The sequence below is a fragment of the Haliotis asinina genome, chromosome 6 (genome assembly GCF_037392515.1).
Source record: "Haliotis asinina isolate JCU_RB_2024 chromosome 6, JCU_Hal_asi_v2, whole genome shotgun sequence".
Taxonomy (NCBI): Eukaryota; Metazoa; Mollusca; class Gastropoda; order Lepetellida; family Haliotidae; genus Haliotis; species Haliotis asinina.
In genome coordinates, this window is record NC_090285.1 from 38,868,150 (window position 1) to 38,888,479 (window position 20,330).

The following is a 20,330-nucleotide window of genomic DNA, read 5'->3' on the forward strand; positions in this document are numbered from 1 at the left end:
AGTAGAGGGAGGTGAACGCAAGAAAGAGATTTCACAATTCATTCATTACAGTTCTGTGCCTCCTTCAATTCAGCTCATAGAGAGGTTGCAGTATACGCTTTCGCCTGCATGATTAATTATTGTTTTATGATAAATTGTTAGTTTTAAGTCTTAATCTGTGACATCTTTCTCTCTTTTGTCAACTAATGTTTATAATGTCTGATCTTATGTTTGATAGATACAATTCCCATAGTCACGATATGGCTGAAAAACTGCCGATGTATATATATGAATTTTAACCCACTCACTCACTCATTTAAATGTAACATTGAGGTTGGAGATATACGCTTGCATGGTCAATGTAAGTACTAACACTAATATTATGTGAAGTTATTGCCCATTAAGATGGTGGCAACAATTGTAAAGTCTCACTTGCTACATGTATGGAGGGCCTACATTCAGAGATAAATCTTAAACACTACGTCTTCAGTTAATGTAAATCCTTAAGATCTTGGGCTCATGTTGCAATCGTCATTTACGTGCACAAGGCGATCTTAGACTAAGGTCACTGGGGTATACAAAGTTACAATTGATCCTCATCAGTCTTTAGTAGCTGTGTTTGAGTAGATCGTGACAAAATGGCGTCAGAATCTGTTTCCAAAAGCATAATTAACTTTACGTCCAGTTGTTCTTGCCATTTATCATTTCAACAACACGGGGAATCCCCACACGCACATACACACACACACACACTCTCTCTCTCTCTCTCACACACACACACACACACATTCACAAATACACACGTACACACTCAATTTAGGAAGAACATGGACCTTTGGTTAGCGCAACTTAGTATGTCTGCTGGCAGACAATGCCTCGAGTTAAATCCAAATCACACTAACAAGGTGATAAAGTAAATGATTAACTAAATGAGTCAATCTTGAATTTAATATCAACAGTCAGTGTCCTCGGTAGGTTTGGTAATAAAATTATACATATATACATACATATATATATTGCGCGTGAAATGTTCACTACAGTCCTGAATCACACTGACACTGGTCTGAGCAAGTGGAGTTGGACAATCGTTGCAAATCTGATTGCATTGGTCTAAGACTCATTGCACATAAGATTGTGTGTGTGTGTGTTTGTGTGTTTGTGTGTGTTTGTGTTTGTGTTTGTGTGTATGTGTGTGTGTGTGTGTGTGTGTGTGTGTGTGTGTGTGTGTGTGTGTGTTGGGGGTGGGGTGGGGGCTTGTTTATAAAGCTATGTTATCTTTCATAAAGTTAGTTGTGCGTGTATCCCGAACAATGACACGCTAGTGACCATTATGTACAAGGCAATACTGGAGGGGGTACTCCCTTCATACCCGTCACACCTAACCGGTTTCAAAATATACGAACCGGTTCACACGTCAAACATTACGTGTTTCTCCCACCAGTTGTCCAAGGATATTTAGTGAGGCATTACTCTAATGACTATCGTTGTTGTCGGATTCAGCACGTATCTTAACGTGTGGTTTTCTTCCGTTGAAGGTATGTCTTTAAACTAGTTCTTATAAATGTCCATGAACCTAATTATTTCCCGATATCATTAAGATCGATAGTCAACACAAAATGTAATCCTATACTAAGTAAACACATTCCAGCTTCACGCATGTCAAGGTCGTCTGGTTTCATATATAGCAACACATTTATTTATATGCAGCGAGAGAGTCATTCGTCTTGAAAACGCCTTCGGTATACGCTATGGAAGATCCATCCTGTTAACAGCAAACCTCTACATCTTGTTGTCTAAATGCTTGTTGAATTTGTCATTATGATTATGATTATTATTATTACTGAGTTCGAACTCAGTTTGCCAAACGCCCATGTAGCCCATATGAGACTGACAGCTACTCACTGAAATTAGATTAGTTAGATTATAGTCGACTAACTAGTTGACTATTACTTTTCATTCGTTATCACCATATCAGCCGCCCGGCAATGTTGGGTACGGCATTGCTGTGTCGCCAACATTATTGTCGATGCAACCGTTTCCATGAGTAAAATGAAAACGTCCGAATACGGTTACCTTCGCCTTCATGTTCGTGCCACTTTACGTGCAGCGGGGTAATACAAACCGAACAACTCACTAGACCTTAATACATCATGTTCATGAATATGAATATTTATCCATGTATTGCTGTTCCGTTCATATCTTTGCTATATATGTCTTTGTTATGATGACTGTAAGTCCCCATGGTCCCTGGTGTGGTGATCTACCTTCTGTTGTTGGCGATCTATAGCCTGTTTATATATTGTGTTGTCCATATAATAATCAGTTTTAACTATCAATCTTAACTTTCAATCTATCAGTTTTAACATTCCACGCTAGTTTTAATGCTAATTGTGATATTCTATTTGTTTTACTGTCCTTCGTAGACAGTTTTTTATGATATACATAGAGCCCTTTTCATTGTTAAATGTTCTCGTCACGATATGGATGAAATATTGCCGATGTGACGTCAAGTATAAACTCACTCACTCACTGTTATGAAGATATTTTGGTATAGTATCGTGGATATGTAAGAGTGAGTTTTACTATGTAGATATATTAAATCATCATGTTTTCATGTTCCAGCTGCCTGTTTAACGAGCGGTTCTGATGGTAGGTTGCTAATGATAACACTGTATATATCTTTGAGGCAAAGTGCATAGGCAAACATAAACACTGTGTTGGGATTTCCTAGCTCGCCTTGTTGGAAGGTTTCTACCTCATTGTGCTTCTTTTCTTTTTTCTTATTTGTCCGAACAAAAATAGTAGACATTTTCTTTCTACAAATTATTTGACATTTCATTCTCACACCTACATGTCTTTCGCCATCGCAGAACACAGAACGCACATTGAAGAACATCACACAAGCACATCTGACATATAATGACTTGACTATTAGATGGGGACTGACACCTCAATGTACCGGCTCTGAATTGGGATATATCACTGTGAGTCCCTAAATAAAGAGCAGTATAATATTTACTTATTATTTGGTAATGTTAGTCTGTATACATGGTGTCAGGGGTATTCGGATAGCTCGATTATTACTACTCTGTTGTGGAGATATTCATCCCAACCTGGAACCAGTTAACTCATGTACTATTTTACATACTATAGATGTTTGTAGTTTTACTGATAATATATAATAGACAACTTCAAGGACTAGAGGCAGTGTGGGCACAGGTCACGTGTAAGGGCAATTTAATTAAAAATTTTAATTTATTCTTTATTCAAAATAAACTTTATTTGCGCGCACACACGTACACGTACACACAAAAAAACAACAAAAAACAAAAAAAACAACAACTAACGAACAAAAAGCAAAAACAAACCAGCTAAAACAGCCACTGTAGATTCTGAAGAATGTATAGCATACTGTCATGAATAGACACTCGACGGTGTATTTCAAACGGAGCACGCAAGAATGAGGTAGTCACAACACCGCTGCACGAGTGCAGTCGGAATTCAAATCGCCCGCGCCCAACAGGGCGTACGACTTTTGTTAACCCCTTGTAAGGAAAAGCTCTGAATACTAGTCAGTTCTGTCCAGACTCGGAAAGTTGATGTTTCAAAGCAATGTCGTGCTAGCGTTTCTTGTTAACGTGATGACAAAATATACCGTGTAGCATGATGTGTACGGTTTTACTTCATAGCGTGCTATTTTAAAAACAGTTCGAAACATTTCTTGGTTCAAAAGAACACTGACATGTACATGTAGCAGTGTGACAGCAAATACTGTTGGGAAAGAGGCAGAAGCAATCAAGACATTTTCGTATTTACAATAGCCACCCTTAATTAAAAGAGAGAACATAGTTTATCATGGAAAAAAAAATTCATAAGGAAAATGTTTCACTGGAAACTGACAGTAATTGTAAGACCAGTTTGAATTGAGCGCGCTTGACAACTGACGTGTCCCCGTTCTTTCAAATCCCCGCGCTCGGCAGAGCGTGCGACTTGAACCTATTGTTAACCATTTGTGAAGAATTATTCAGCCCTATGTCGACATGCATAGGCGAACCCGATGTTTATATGACATTTCATGCCAGCTTTTCCTTTCACATGTAACGTTATGACAAATAAACCATACGGTTTGACTTTTAGTGTCAACTAAAATATGATTATGGTTTTACTTTAGAGGATGATATTTTAAAATCAGATGGCTTGAAACATAATTATATGGTTTAGAAAACTGATTAGTGCAACACGATGAAGGTAGGATTGTTGGAAAAGAGATGGAAGCAATCTATAACGCCCCCATTCTGCAGTGACCACTGTTCAGTAAGCGTGTCGCTGAAATCTATTAAACAGACGAATTGAGCCTGTTCAAGATTCATTTATAATTACGATAATTACGATTGATGTAGATTCTTTTCGGCAAAATGTGGTTGATGTTAACTTAAACAAAATGTTGATGTTGATACCGTAACAGACATATGTAATGCAAATATTCCAAACAAAACTGATGTGATTCGTCCAAATGATGTTCCATGGATGAATTATCAGAAAACTACATGCCTAAGAAAAATAGAATTCATAGAAATGCTAAACTTAGTAACTTACCTAAAGATTGGGGGAAAATAGAAATAGCCGAAATAAGCTACATCAGAGATTCTTAAGAGTAAGTCATTGTATGTTGAAAAACTTGCTGATGTTGTCAGTACAGAACGCGGTAGTAAATCTTGGTGGGGGATTGTTAAAACAATTTAAAGATCACTTATACTCTAGGGGGTGCAAATGCATAAATCATTGACATCGTTATGAAGGAAAACTGCTCATTCTGTCCCCATGGTCCTCAGTATGGTGATCTACCTTCAGTTGTTGGCGAACTATAGCTCGTGTTTTATATTGTATTCTCCAAATAGTGATATTAGTTTTAACTTTCCACACTAGTTTCAATTCTAAATGTGATATTCTAGTTGTTTGTCCTTTGTCGACAGGTTTTCATAATAAACATATATTCCATTTCAGTGTTAAATGTTCTAGTCACGATATGGCTGAAACATTGCCGATGTGACGTTAAATATTAACTCACCCGCTCACTTCAAATTGTGTGTTCTCTTGTCTGTAATGATGAATGTATGCACACACACCTCCACCACCACCACTCTCACACACACATCCCCACCCACCCCCACCCCACCCCAAGCAAGATAATCTCGTCTTCACATTTTTTCTCTCTGAAACTGTCATCGATAACAGGATTCCCATCTCTTACGAACGGTTTACCTGGAATATGAGCATATGAAACCCCAGATTACTTTTGTCCATGCTTTCAATTGCTTCTTCATGGAAACAGCTCGTTTGCCTTTACGAGTCAGTGAGATGCTTTTTGTTGCAGTCATCCAAATGTGTAAGAGCGGAACAACATCAGGGAACATCCTCTACATCGACGCCAATGCCACCATCCAGGGCAATGAGGTTTGCTCCTGTACTGCCACTCAGTCCAGAGAAGGGCAGTTGGAGATATATAATATCAAGGGATCAATCTTTAGTAGCTGTTCAGTACGAGTGGATGTGTTTAAACAGATGTCAAGCCAGTATTCAAACATTTACAGCGTACACTGCCTGCAGGATACAGGGTACACCGGCAGTGTAGCAGCAAACACTGATGTCTTGTACAACATGACAGGTCCCGGAACCATCGACGCCTGTGTCATGATGCGTTCTTTTAACACAGGTACTGACTCTTCCGTATAACTACCCTTTCATGATTTCCCGTTTCCTAACGTCCTAAAATACATACGTTGTTGGACAGACTTGCACAAGCCTCACAGTTAATGATTAATAGGTTCAATGAAAATTTCCCCAAAAGATGAACGCTGTCCCTTATTTAGACTTGCCTCTTTACAGGATAGAATTACAAATGCAACATATGTCATATTTTGAACATTTTTGGAAGTCGCGGTGGGTGGGCGGGCTTGGCGGATGACTTTGTGTGCTAGCGATTAGGTGCCTGACTCTGCGTGTGCGGGATCGAATTTGATCGAAGAACGAGAATTTGTACTTTACAAAGAAAGTGACACCCAAAATATTGCATATGTAGCCAGGGGCTTGGGATTCAATACAGCCTTGGAGCAAGGCTAGACACAAGCCAGTGACAGAAACTAGTCGCCAGGAAAACTATGGCGGTGATAACTCTAGCATGTCGAGAATGTTACCAAACCTTGGGAAACGATAAAGAGGTCATTGCTGGATACATAGATCATTACTAAGTGAGTAAGTAGTTTTACACAGCTTTTAGCAATATTCAAGCAATATCACGGCGGGGGACACCAGAAAATGGGCTCCACACATTGTACCCATGTGGGCAATCGAACCCAGGTCCTAAGCGCAAGGGTGAACACTTTAACCACTAGGCTACCCCACCGCCTTTATTACTAGGTTGTTCATATAGATGTGTTCATGTTTCTGACGTTAGATTGTTATTTATTACCGATAGGGTCAACGATAACAATAACGTGTTCACCAAAGATACAAATTGCCACAACGATGGCGACAGTACCAACCACACAGGTCCTGAAAACACAAGAACCAGTCACACAGGAACCGATAACACAAGGTCAAGTCACAGAGGGACCGACAACACGAGTCATACAAGAACTGACAGCACATGACCAAATCACACAGGCACACACAATACAAGACCCAGTCGCACATACATCAACATCTCAGAGACAACTCATCACAACCATCAACACCGATTACAGCAGCACCAACCGCAAAAGCACCGACGACACCACCACGGGAGCCAACCATTCGTTTAACTACAACTACGTCATCTTTCACACAAGGTCGAACAACAACAGTATACAACAAGCCACAGACACCGCCACGAGAGCCAACCATTCTTTTAACTACAACAGAGTCATCTTTCACACGAGGTCGAACATCAACAGTATACAACAAGCCACAGACAATCGGTAGGTTTGTGACGTTTTCAGTGTAGTATTCCTGAAACAAACTTATATCAATTGAAAGGCAATCATAATTTATGTCGTCAGTTTCCCTGGTGGTTAACACCTTAGTATATCTCTCATCTGATAACAGAATATCTCGTCTTTCAGATCTGAAAACTTTGGGCTGGATCCTGGGAGTCGTCGGTCTCTTCAATATCATACTGGTCTTATCCATTGTGATGTGGTTCAAAAGGTGTGTGATTATATTTTATGGAATGTTATGCTGTATGCCACTGTCCTTTATACACTTTTTTACTTCTAGGATTCCAAGACGGTTACTTCATGAACACCTGCGCCAGCCTGGTCAAAAAAGCAAATACAAAAACCATACGCAGGTGATCTTGGGAATAAGAATTGATTTGATTCGCGATGATTGCAAGAAGAGTGTCGGCGTCATTGATGTTGTTCCCCAATATAGTTTGATAATAAGTCATTGATATTGCTATTGGAAGATCAAGGGTAAAAGATCAAGGCCATTAAAGTATGTCTCACTCACAAACATTGGCAACTGTAGGACTTCCTCTGCCTTAAGTACTTAGTCATAGATTGAATTTGTTCGACAGCGAATGTTGGTAATCTGGTAATCTGCTCAGCCAACGTGTGCCAACGTTATAGTTTGTCGTTGTGTAGGTGGCGCCTGTTGTGTGAGGCTTGGAGTTGGCGTGCTGGAACACAAGGTTTGTTTGGGGCAGTAGCATTGCTCTGACAATCGATCAGTTTGGTCCTGGCATTGTGGTAGTCCTGGCTCCGCTAAACCTATTTACCTTCCCGATGCAGTTTGCCGAGAAATGTTCTCCACAACAACAACTGTACATCCCCAGTCATGCAAAAACAATAAACTATACCCTTCTGCATAGCTGTTGCATAGCCACATCTTGTGCTTGGCATCCCAGCAATGCCTGTTGATGACAATGAAGTCTCAATGGAAGGTGCTTTTAACTCGTGGTATAACGGATCTAGATACATGAGTAGAACAGAGCTGTTGGTATCGATCACATGGTGTGGAAATGGTGCTTGCGGTCACACTAAATGTCCGGACAACGACCGCCTACAGGCGGTAGATGACGATGGTGCGCTACTTTTCTTTTAGTTGAAGCATCTCTTATCGTGGCTCTGTTCGCCCAAATACAGGAAAATAAACACTTTGGCCTTTGTGCGAGTTCATTGACAAAGTGGTGTGCAGCCGACTCTTTTCAGACCATATAGATTTATGCGTGTTCTTTTGTCGATTGTGGAAAGACTGGATCCAAATCTGACTCATTATCATATTTCACAGTTTTTTCGATTTACTCTTTTTGAGGTTACATAACACACAACATGTCGCACTTTAGTTTAATTTCCGACTGACGTGTGGAGAATTATATTGTTTTTCAGACATACGTGTTGCGGGAGGCACATCAAACAAGAACCACAAGCATACAAGGTTTACTCAACATTCCAAGAAGGATCAGATGAAAATGAATATCAGTCGATTGACATTTCCCAGTCGATGTCAGACAGAGTGTATTACAACGTGCCAGAGCCACTGGCTAACTGTTCTTAGCTACTTCTTAGGTACCATGGTGTTACTCTCGTGTTCTAAAGATGATGGCTGGTTGAGTCGACATGTTGTAAAATAAGAGGTTACTATAGATAAATCTACATTAATCCATGAACAATTTACGTTTACGTTCGAAAGCTCATACTCTGAGTAAAGATGACATGCTAATTATTTAATGAACTGAAACATGCAAGATGTGTGCGGGAGAGAGAGAGTCAGGGTCAGAGAGAAAGAAACAGAGAGGAGGCAATCCAGGATTTTGCATGTATATATTCACTCCCATAGGACGCTTAGAGCCTACTGCTACTTCTCGTCATTCCGACAATAGAGAAGCGTCCTCTTTTTCTGAAATTGCAAAATACACGGGCACCTGTGAAACTGACGATCACGTTTTGTGCACATAGGTTTGGTGATAGGATGTTGCTTCCAGATGCAAAGGAGCAATTACTTTTTAAATGTACACCTCAACGATAGCTATATTAGAATCATCATTTGCCTTATTATTTTGTACGTAGTACATATTACGCTAACGGGGGAGATACAAAGAGGCCATTGATATGAACTTGGTCTCTGGTTTTACCCTGCCAATCTTTTTGGAATGCATAGAGCAAGTGTGCGGGTGCCCCACCAATGTTTTGCAATTTGGAAAAAAAGAACACGAATGAAATTTTATGGTAGAACCAGTATCGTCAAACCTTCAGTTGTTGGCTATCTATAGCCTGTGTGGTATATTGTATTGTCTGCTTTAATTACAGGAATGTTTTACTTTTCCATGTTACTTTAATATCCGCATATGTGATACCTAGTACTTTTACTGTCCACCGTGACATTTTCTCATATATGTTGGTTTCGTCACGATATTGCTGAGATATTGCGGATGTGACGTTAAATATTAACTCACTGACTCACTCAGTATCGTAGAATACTTAGGGGTCTCTTTTGCTTTCAAAGGCAAGTTAGATTCACTATTGTCCCTGTTATTAGAGAAACATTCATCACCCTATCAGGAAAGGACCGAAGTGGGCTAGAGGAACCCTGAAGTAGATCTGTTTCCACAGGAATTGCGTTGTTTCTAAAATATTCCCCAAGTATACTGGGTGTAGTTTCTTCTATCCGTCAGTTTAATTTGTGTTACTATAATAGAATACATTAACGATTGTAGCCAGTCTGCATACATGAAACCTCCAGTATTACAGTATTCCAGAAAATCTTATTTTTGGAATATTCAGTATTAATGTCAACATTGCATGCAAGTAAATTACGTGTAGTGACCGTATCGAGCTGGAGCTGACTGGTCACAACGTATCGCCTATTTAAGTTCTTCCTTCACAATACACTTCCTTCACAACAGAAACTTATTATCGCAACAGTCTCGCAGGCAACACCGTTCGATTTGCACATAGCTTTGTTGGCTTTGGAGAGGTGACAATAAGTGCAATGGCTTTGAATCTTTTCCTACACTTCATGATCGTTTGCTTCAGTCGTAACACAGGTAGGAAAAGGTCTTTATTTTGCATAATGTTTAGAAATGTGTTGTTCTGTTTTAACAATAAAACGGTTATGGGTGTTTATTTTCTATTGATATGTTGCACAGACGCGAAGGAGTACTCGCTGCATCCGCTACTTAGTCATCCTACCTCATCGAAGTGATGATTTTGACCGCTTGGAATGTTATTTGTTCAAATTTTGGAATTATAGATTCACCACATTATGAAACTAATACCGGGCTTTTGGGGCTACGGGTTCTCATCTTTATGTAGTAATACCGGACTTTTAGGGCTATGGATTCTGCTCTTTATGTAGTAATACCGGACTTTAAGGCTACGGATTCTCCTCTTTATGTAGTAATACCGGACTTTTAAGGCTACGGGTTCTCCTCCTTATGTAGTAATACAGGACTTTTCAGGCTACGGGTTGTCCTCTTTATGAAGTAATACCGGACGTTTAGGGCTACGATTCTCCTCTTTATGTAGTAATACCGGACGTTTCGGGCTACGGATTCTCCTCTTTATGTAGTAATACCGGACTTTCAGGGATACGGGTACTCCTCTTTATGTAGTAATACTGGACGTTTAGGGTTACGGATTCTCCTCTTTATGTGGTAATACCGGACTTTAAGGGATACCTGTTCTACTCTTTATGTAGTAATACCGGACGTTTAGGGATACAGATACTCCACATTATGTAGGGTATTATTTCAACAGATTATGAAACTAATACCGAACTTTTTGACTTAGACATTCTGCACTTTATGGAAATAATGCAGGACTTAATGGATATAGATCTGAACTGTATGAAACTAATATCGGACGTTTGTCGCTATAGATACACTTTATGAATCTCATAACACTCTAGAGCTATAGAATCTGCTCATTCCACTTGGATGATATTGTGTTGTCGTATTGCATCTTAATCAGTGGCTAGAGTCCCTCATGCTGACTGTATTACAAGGCATGATAGGCAATGTCTACACTAGATGGTGTTTATAAGGAGTTATTGTAGCGGAGTGGTAACCTAGTGCTGGAGCGTTCCCTCGCTACACCTAAAACCCGTGTATGATTCCCCTTCTAAATGCAAAGTGTGAGAGTGCAACGTAACTGCAAGTTACCGTTGTTCTTCCAAAGCGATTAGTGGCAAGTACAGACATCTTAATGGCAATAAAAAGCAGCAAAACGTGTTCACAATCACGGTTTTAACGTGGAGTCGATTGTGCGATCACAACTATAACCGGCATCGGATAGATAGTTCACAATGCTCAGGTTTAAGTTACAGTCTACTGCCTCCATCGTATGCCGTCACTGACTGTAGCATAGCCCAGTTACATCCTTTGCCCGGGTTAAAATAGCCCACTTGTGTACAATGTGGGGAGTCTCTCTGGTGTCAACTGCTGGTGTATTGAGGTAATCGGCGTAATAGGATGTAAAACCTATCTCACTTACTCTAAAACCATCATCTGTTATCAGTTTTGGTGTCTATGTTGTAGTCTGAATTAGAAATCTCATACACATAACCGTTTGTTGTCAGTTTTGATCACATGCTTGATACGGATGGATCACAATGTGTGCATCCAAATTACAAAACAAGGTAAAACCAATGTCAAGGCTGTTCATTTACCGGATCTCGCTCATTCACACTCAGACATGGAACACTCCTGGATGAAGACTATGATAAAACGCCACATCTTAAGACTCAAGCCTTCTCTTAAAATCCAGATCCTACACTGAGCATTTCTAGACGTTGAGGGGTAGTTCTCTACACTTAAACACTGACTTCGTTTAAACTTTGTCTTAACACTAATGTCTATGCTCTACATAAATAATTTTTATTGATCATAAATTAAAACAAGGGAGTTTTGTTTTGCGCCTATTCGATGAATACTGATAGGAACACCAGATATGGGTTGTACACACGGTACCTATTTCTGAAATTGAACTCATATTCAAAAGGACAAACACTGTAATCACACGTCTAACCTGTACAATGATTTTAGGAAACCTGACCCAACGAGGAAAAAAGACGTTTCGATTATCTGAAATCTACACGGTTGAATTAGTACCATCTTTTGTATTATACGCTCCACAAGATTAATGGTTTTCCTCATAACGTGGGCCCACTTGTATTTATAAATGGTAGCCTTCGGTTTAGTATGACTGACGTGGTGTAATCAGTCATTTAACATATTTAACAATTATATTTCCTCCATGCATCCTATCAGTTGATGATCAGCTTGACATAAATGTTTTAGTACTCTATTCAAAATATAACAAAGAGCCTGTTAGAGGAAACCGCAGGAGTGGCCACAGGCGACACATATAGACAACATAAAACGTTTCATTTATGCTTGAATCAAGGATTTCGTTTTGAATGATTGACATGTAATATGACACCTGTGAAAATTCAAGTTCCCAGCTAACTTTGTGGGAAGGTTATCCCTGCAATGCATATCACTGTACCCGATCGATGTTCATGTCACTCTCTGGATTGGTTACTCTGAGTCTGCGTAACATAGCTAAAAGTAAGGCGTTAACCAACAGAATTAATATAGAACCAACTTTGGACACCGAGAAGAGTTGCAGACATCACAAAATGTTAACGTATTATGACTGGTACTAATAGAAGACTGGAATATTCTAAACAGCCTTTGTCTGTCCGTAATATGTCCCCTTCCTGCATTAACCAAAGATCGACTAATGGACGTCACGCTATAGTACTCTTTGGTTGTGGTGTATTTACAATTCGTTCATTATTTTCATACAGCTGTCAAACACGATTTTGTGTTGCTACATTTTGCTATATATTTTGCTATATTTTTATTTTGTTATGAAGTCCATGTCTCATACAGCTCAAACATTGGGATAAAACCTGAAGTGATGTCGTTGTGTCGTATGATCTTCTCCATGTCGGTGACGCCTTTTGTCACAGCTTGTTGACAAATTGCCAAAGTGAAGCTGAAATTCTAAGCAACCATCCTGTCAGTGATTAAGAATGCTTACAATGTGAAGAAGTTACATTGAAATTACTGAAATATAGTCCAAAGAATGAAATGCCTTGTGTACATACCATATTTAACTGTTTCAGCAATGTCGCCATCGGCAGGTTCAAACACGCCCTTCACAACAACTCCCGTGTCACCATCTACAGATGGTATTGAATGTGGGTATCATGTCGTTACATTTGGAACCAGTCAAAAATCTTAAAATTCTGAAATATTTATCACATATCATTTAGACAAACTGGTTAAAATGACATTTACTTGTTTGTTGTTTAACACCGCACGAAACAGCTACATGGTATATGGTTATCTCGTTAGGATGAGAGAGCCTCAATAAACTCGGTGCGCCAAGTGGCAGCAAGAGTTGTATACTCCCCATGGAGTTGAGATTGAAATACGATGTGCTGTTGAGATTGACATCCAGTGATCGAGGGAAAAATACCAGCGCCTTGATCATGCACTAGTGCGTGGATATGTGCGCTATAGAAATATCCTATATATAAATATCCTATATCTATCTATGGCTGCGGTCTGTAAATGACAGAGTCTGTAACAAATAGTCCAGTAATCAACAGCATGAGCATCGGCCTACAAAACTGGAATGGGATGACCACCGCCTGACCATCCCGTCAGTAGCCTCTTGTGACCAGCATGGACTGCTGAAGATCAGTTCTAACCCCGATCTTCACTGCGTAATGATGCGACATCTAGTTAAACTGTTATAAACAATTATAATTATTTCATATGTACTCTCTGTGTTTATAGTGTCTGCGTGTCCCAAGGATCCTATACCAGGTGAGATTTACCTTTAACCACAGTACTTGAGACTGAGCACACAAGAACTATCACACAAAAAATGTCGTTTTCTGATTGAGTGGTTGACTTTTCTCTTCTATTATTTTCATTGTACCCCAGTGACAAGCGAGTAGCAATGTCAGTGTTACCCGCTGAGAGTGCCGAACAATGATCTACGGAACGGCATACGGATACTACCGCGAATGCATATCGACCAAAGGGAGATAACTCTAAATTTGTTTTTCTTGACGACTGCAGATTATATTCCAGCTGAATGTCTGAGGTTGGCTAATTGCCTGCTGTAAACCTTACCTTTTCTTACCTCGCACATACACGTCGTTTTCTGATTGACTGAGAGCTCTTCTATTATTTTCAACGTACCTAGCTTACAAATGAGTTACATTTTTCTATGTACCCTGCTGGGAATGCCGAACTCATTTGGTACTTAGTGATAGTAATTCTAGATCTTTATCTCGAATAAAATTGAATCACGTATGCTGTAAGGAAATTATTTTGCAAATCGATGGAAGGGAGATAACTCCATTTTTTCTGGTCGTCAGCAAAATCCAGATTTTAAACGATTTGTATCAGTGCTTCAGACAATTGCAACTTATAAATTTTATTACTCAGATGTTGTTCAAATGCGTTGTTCACTGGTCTCTCGGGGTCCAAGGTTTGATGTACCCTCGAATGGCGAGGGAGACATAAACAATCATCGAGGATACATCAACCCATGTTCTCGTCGTGACAGTGAATGCATGCGGTGCACAGATCAGCAGTTTTTCAGATCATTTAGTACAGATTTTTTTTCATGGACGTTCAGTGCTCCATTCAAACTAGTTAATACGTTTGCACATTCAACTTACACATAATTACGTATTATAGTAGCTATAAGCTTGTGTGAATTGATGGAAATCGATGGAAGGGAGATAACACTAAATCTGTTTTTCTTGTGTCCTTCGCAGAATCAAGCGATCGCTACCAAAACATTTGACTCTCTTTCCAGTAAATTACTTGTGACAAAACGTTCAAATGTAGACCCCGTGAACATTAAGAAGGGGAATTACATCGCAGCGTTTTTACCTAAGACCGTGCCTAGTGGGAAAAAACCCCGCAAGATGCAAGGTTCGGATCGTCTGATTCACATACGCTGACTGGAGTGTAAGATCTGATACCCATGCTTCAAACACTCCAAAATTAACATCGTGGTGTTCGGTTGGATAGACACGTTGTCCACTGGTCCCTGTGCTCGATGTTTGTTTATGTCCCCTCGTGACCAGTGAACAACTTATAATATCTCCCTCGTAAGCAGTGAACAACTTATAGTATCATACCTCAAACTAAACTATAATCATATTCGTTCAAGCTACTAACATTATTTTCTGTTTGTATCAGTGGAATTACCAAGTCAAGTCGCAATATGCATTTTTACATCTGGGTCCGATCCACAAAGCGTTTGTATCAGTCTTAACAGTGTTGCTTATCATATGAATGACTTAGTACTTCGAAAGCTTTGTGGATTGCGATCCATGAATGTAAATGTCGTTTCCAAGAAAGGAGAAAGCGTTGCGATAGCCTTCCTCTCTGATCATGCAGTGTCTTCACGTTGTATGTAATGAAGTTACTTATTCCGCGAGAGGAATCGACACTCCCCGCGTTATGGTAAATAAATGAGTCTTCTATTCATCATGACCTATATTCGTGTCAGTGTTACTGGCGAACGTGCTAGTTCAGGTTAAAAGTGACTTCTTGCACAGAACCAGCAAAAACGTCGCCATAGCAATGTAGTGTTTGGACTTAATTGTCCACTCTTTCTGGGTCAACTCAGGCTGCGCTCAGGAATATTCCAATATGCGACCTTCTTAAGTGAGGACTTGGTTTTGCATTCACACTCTAGGAATAGTTGCACTGGGGTATCTAACCCACGCCATACATGTGTGGACAACAGTGACACAACTAGATTTTTGCTTCTAAACACAACAGTGAGTCATTACATTAAGTCATTTAGTTGTAGGAATGTGTCAGAGTGACACCCGAGATGGACACAGCTTCTACCTGGACACAAGCCTCTACTCAGATCAGTTCACGGAGTGTTCTTGCAATGTTGCTGTCAGTGCCGGTAACGGGTCAGTAGATATCTACCCGGAACAGATTGACCCGAAGAACTGCCAGACAAAAATCAGTATTGCTGAACTCAGATATAATCTGCATTGTACAAGCCCACAGAATCACGCTAAAACCGTTCTGAACACTTCACACGCTTTGAGAGTGGATATCACAGGGCATGGGGTCGCCAGATATTGTCTGTATATCATAACAGAGAATCAAGGTATGTCTGTTTGGAAGCGGATGTTTGTAAAGATCTGTTCGTAAATGTCTTCTGATAGCAGTCTTAATTATTAGCGATGTTGGGCCGCCTTTGTTGTGTACGCCCGGAGAGGGAAAGGTAATGGATTCGATCCCCGGTTGTGTCATACCAAAAGACGATAAAATGTGGTACTTGTTGGTGCCTACCTGTCGCTCGGCATCAATGTGTACATCAAGGACTGGTCGGCGGCTCGGAGTCATTATGTGTCTAAGTGGGGTATTCATGCTTAACTGTGGCATAGTATCTCAGTGAGGAAGCATGATAAAACCGGGTTTAGTATGTGCTAGTAAAAGCAGCCAGATATACACACACATACACGCCGTCATTTGGGCGATATTCTTAATCGCCATTTCACCTCACCCAATAGAGCAGTGTAGAGTACAGCTACCTAAGCGTGGCTGAATCTCATGATCATATGTCAGATTCCCGGGTTTCTCGATTATGCTTCTGTGGGATCACCGATTGATTGGTTTCCACATTGGTTTCTGGTGAATTGGGATGGTCGTTTGATTAGATATTAAGTTGACATGCCTTAAAAATATCTGATCATTCCTCATTTGTTTTTGCAGATGTTACTTTACAACTCAATTGTTTGCCTGGTGTTCTTGCTGGAAACAACATCACATCCTTAACTACATCAACCGCTCCAGCAGAGACGACGCAGTTGGCATCATCCTCGCCACTAACGTCTTTAACATCATCAGCATCAACATCAACATCAACATCAACATCAACATCGGCATCGGCATCGGCATCGGCATCGGCATCGGCATCGGCATCAATACCGACATCGACATCAAGAGCACCATCAACATCAATATTAAAATCTTCTCTGACTTATTCAACATCAGCGGCTACACCATCATCGTCAACGAAGGCACATACCCGAACATCGGGACCAGAGACAGACCCTGCAGTAACGTCCACTCCAGAGTCTAGTGTTTCTGAAGTATCATCAGCCGAACCAACACCACCAGGGACAGATCCCATTGTAACGTCCAGTCCAACTTCAAGTGTTTCAGCAACTTCACCACCCGAAAAAACACAGAAGGCATCACTAAGTACGCCACCTCCTTTAACAATTGCTGGAGAAACAACTACAAGCTTGCCGGTGATGACAAAGACAACGTCAAAGACATCATCATCAACACAATCTACATATGCGTCGCTTTCACCATCATCTGATCCGTCCGTTTCGGTTACGGCTTCGCTGACACCACTGGATCAGGAGCCGTCTATAAGTACTCCTATTTCAGATAACAAAACTCTCCATGATGCCAGTTCTCCAGGCTACAGTTTTCCTGGTAATAATAATCATAAGTTGTAATTAATCCCAGTTGGTGACAATATCCTTCTAAGGTATGAAATACGATCTATATTCATTATCGTAAATAATCATTCACAGTAAGCCCTTTAACACTTTTTAAAGTTGTGTACACCAGTCACATTTCAAGTTCTTAGATATAATAGCAGAGCGATAAATTGGTGAGTTTCCTATACTTTATTAATAAATGTCATTGATTATTTCAAATATGTTTTGAAGATATGAAGATGAATACATATGACTACCTACATAAACAGCTTAATCTATACATATTTATTTTAGTGCTTGGGCTAGCGGTCGGTCTTCTAGCAGGAACATTACTTCTCCTGACCATCACGTTCACTGTGCTGTTTTGCAGGTCAGTGTAGTCATATGTAGTACATAGTGATCTGTTCACTCTCCTCGTGTTCATCTGTGTCAAGGTTTATAACTCAGCTTCGAAAGAGATCGGACTATGATTGTCCGAAGAGGCGACTGAAGGGATCGTGTGGTCAGGGTCGCTGACTTGGCTGACACATGTCATCGTATCCCATGTTGTTGTTGATTGAAGTTAAAAGGCAAACACAGTAACGCTTCAGAACAGCTTGGATTCAGAGAGAAATCAACCAGCATTCTGCTTTTTACTCGTTGTAGGTTTCGACATCAGAAGACATATAGTGTTGATGAAGAAGAAAAAGCTGCCTCTGTTGTCAGCCCCGAAGACTGCACGGCACACATCCAAGTAGTTAACCCCATTTATTGTGATGACCCCGAAATGAACTCTCTTTCAAACTACGATCCACGTCCTCAAGACAACGTTTCAAACGTATCCTCCTTTGTTTCTGAAGAACCCAGAAGTTCGGATCCCTCACTCAAGGATGCTGAACCTGAGTTAAACCAGGAGCAAACTGAGATGATGCAAACACTAGTCACTAAACAGAGCAGGGATTGCTCTAAGCGTATGACATATTGCCCACCCTGTGGAAGGAAAGGTTCTACACAGGGACTTTACCGATTGTGAGGAATTTAACAGAGAAAATCATTTTCATTTGAATATTATATTGCAGTTTTGGGCCTGACTCGTGCAGGTCTGTTTGATGAAATATGTGTTATTTGGAATTAATGCATTTTTAAATACTAAAATCGGTTTGGACATGGTTAATTTGCACAATACTGGAAAACAACCTTAGGTGACACAGACTAATAAAACCGCCGTGACGCTGGCAGAACGGTGTACATTAACCTGGTATTTGGTATCAGAATCATCAACCGATGGATCTTGGTTCAACTTACCCAGTCACAGGCAACAGAGCCACCAAGCACTCTCCTGGCATTTTGTCCGAAGAGATCCTGGTTTACTTTACCTCCACAAAGACAGATAAGTGCCAATACTGCACTGAGTCATACCATTTTCTTTTATGATGTTTTAGCATTTTATCACTCATCGCAGACAATCCACATAATTCACTACTCTCATCTTTTTCACTCTGCACGATGAATGCAGAATCCAATGAACAATCTATATTTGACTATATTTTACAAAAGTGAAAAACAAAAACTCCAAAATAAATGAAAAGTTCATGTCATTTGACACAGTGTCGTTTTACTGCGTTCACCATGAGACACCAAAATTACTAGACCTGTGAAGGTCCCGGGGTGGAATAGGCCTTCAGGAACCAATGCTTGCCGTAAAAGGCGACTATGCTTGTCGTTAGAGGCGACTAACGGGATCGGTTGGTCAGGTACGCTGACTTGGTTGGCCCATGTCATCGGTTCACAATTGTGCAGATCGAAGTTCATGCTGTTGACCACTGGATTGTCTGACCCAGACTCAATTATCTACAGACCGGCGCCATATAGCTGGAGTATTGATGAGTTAAAACTAAACTCACTCAAGATTACTAAACGAGCGTCTGTCAGATACCGCCGGCAGCTGAGGGGTGATGTAAATCCAGCTGGGGTCCATGCAGGTGAAAACGGCACTGTAAGCCATATCACCATAGAGACAAACTACCGAACAATACCCGATGCTTACGACTACGCCGATTTCACTCGTCAGTTATTCGTCAACTAACTATAGTTAAAGTCTTTTAGTGTTAATTGCTATTTTTTAAATAATATATATCTGTGATACTCTGGTCAGTTTCACTGTCCTTTGTCGACTCGACAGATCTGTTAATTTGACTAACTTGTTTTCATGGCTGTATGGCTGTAATATTGCCGATGTGATGTAAAATTTTGTAAAATTTTAACTCACTCACTCACTCACTCACCCACTCACCCACTCACCCACTCACTCACTCACTCACTCACTGAAGCAGATAACACCAAGGAGTTTGTTTTGTAAAACCAGGAAGTGTTTCGTCAACGCTGATACTCACACCCAAAAAGCCGACACAATTTTCTAAGTCACTAGAGCGTGCAGCCAACACGGACACTGAAAGTTGGTGTTTTTCCTTATTGGTAAACACAAAGTTAAGTTAACTGACGTGCCACGGAAAAAAGCAACGGGAATGTCATGCATCTACAATAAAATAGTATTAAACCCAGAATTGACTATCCTAAGAAAAGATGACATGCAGTAGCATAGTAGTTAAAGCGTTCACTCTTCACTCCAAAGCCCGGGTTCGATTCCAAACATGGGTGCAATGAGTGTACCCATTTCTGGCGTCCCCCGCCGTGATATTGGTAGAATATTGGAAAAAGCGGCGTAAAACCAAACTCACTGGCTCACTCCTCAGAAACAAGCTGCGGCATGGTGTATTTGGAAACATAGCTGTGGGAAACATAGGTGTTAGCGAAAAGGGTGAGTTGTACAATTTGCTTCATGTTCCTGAACCTTCAATAGGTAAGACTGATTG

General features: G+C 40.3%; 2 protein-coding genes across 5 annotated transcripts; both read left to right on the plus strand.

Moving 5' to 3' along the window:
• Positions 1–1,418: 1,418 nt before the first annotated feature.
• LOC137287467 (uncharacterized) lies at positions 1,419–10,082 on the plus strand. Of its 3 annotated transcripts, none has more exons than XR_010957031.1 (6): positions 1,419–1,514; positions 2,602–2,628; positions 5,354–5,692; positions 6,455–6,879; positions 7,041–7,164; positions 8,346–10,082. XR_010957031.1 is itself a non-coding variant. In XM_067819779.1 (6 exons), exons 1-6 carry the CDS (start codon positions 1,454–1,456, stop codon positions 8,424–8,426), a joined length of 1,074 nt encoding a protein of 357 aa, XP_067675880.1. In that variant the 5' UTR covers positions 1,437–1,453; the 3' UTR covers positions 8,427–10,082. The 3 variants fall into 3 exon arrangements, 1 of the variants encoding a protein (XP_067675880.1); XM_067819779.1 differs by having other exon boundaries at positions 1,437–1,514; positions 6,455–6,935; positions 7,080–7,164; XR_010957032.1 differs by lacking the exon at positions 2,602–2,628.
• LOC137287466 (uncharacterized) lies at positions 9,886–19,060 on the plus strand. Of its 2 annotated transcripts, none has more exons than XM_067819777.1 (7): positions 9,886–10,003; positions 13,090–13,164; positions 13,769–13,798; positions 15,807–16,127; positions 16,736–17,470; positions 17,773–17,848; positions 18,124–19,060. In XM_067819777.1, exons 1-7 carry the CDS (start codon positions 9,949–9,951, stop codon positions 18,488–18,490), a joined length of 1,659 nt encoding a protein of 552 aa, XP_067675878.1. In that variant the 5' UTR covers positions 9,886–9,948; the 3' UTR covers positions 18,491–19,060. The 2 variants fall into 2 exon arrangements, with proteins under 2 accessions (XP_067675878.1, XP_067675879.1); XM_067819778.1 differs by having other exon boundaries at positions 9,919–10,003; positions 15,813–16,127.
• The last annotated feature ends 1,270 nt before the right edge of the window (positions 19,061–20,330 follow it).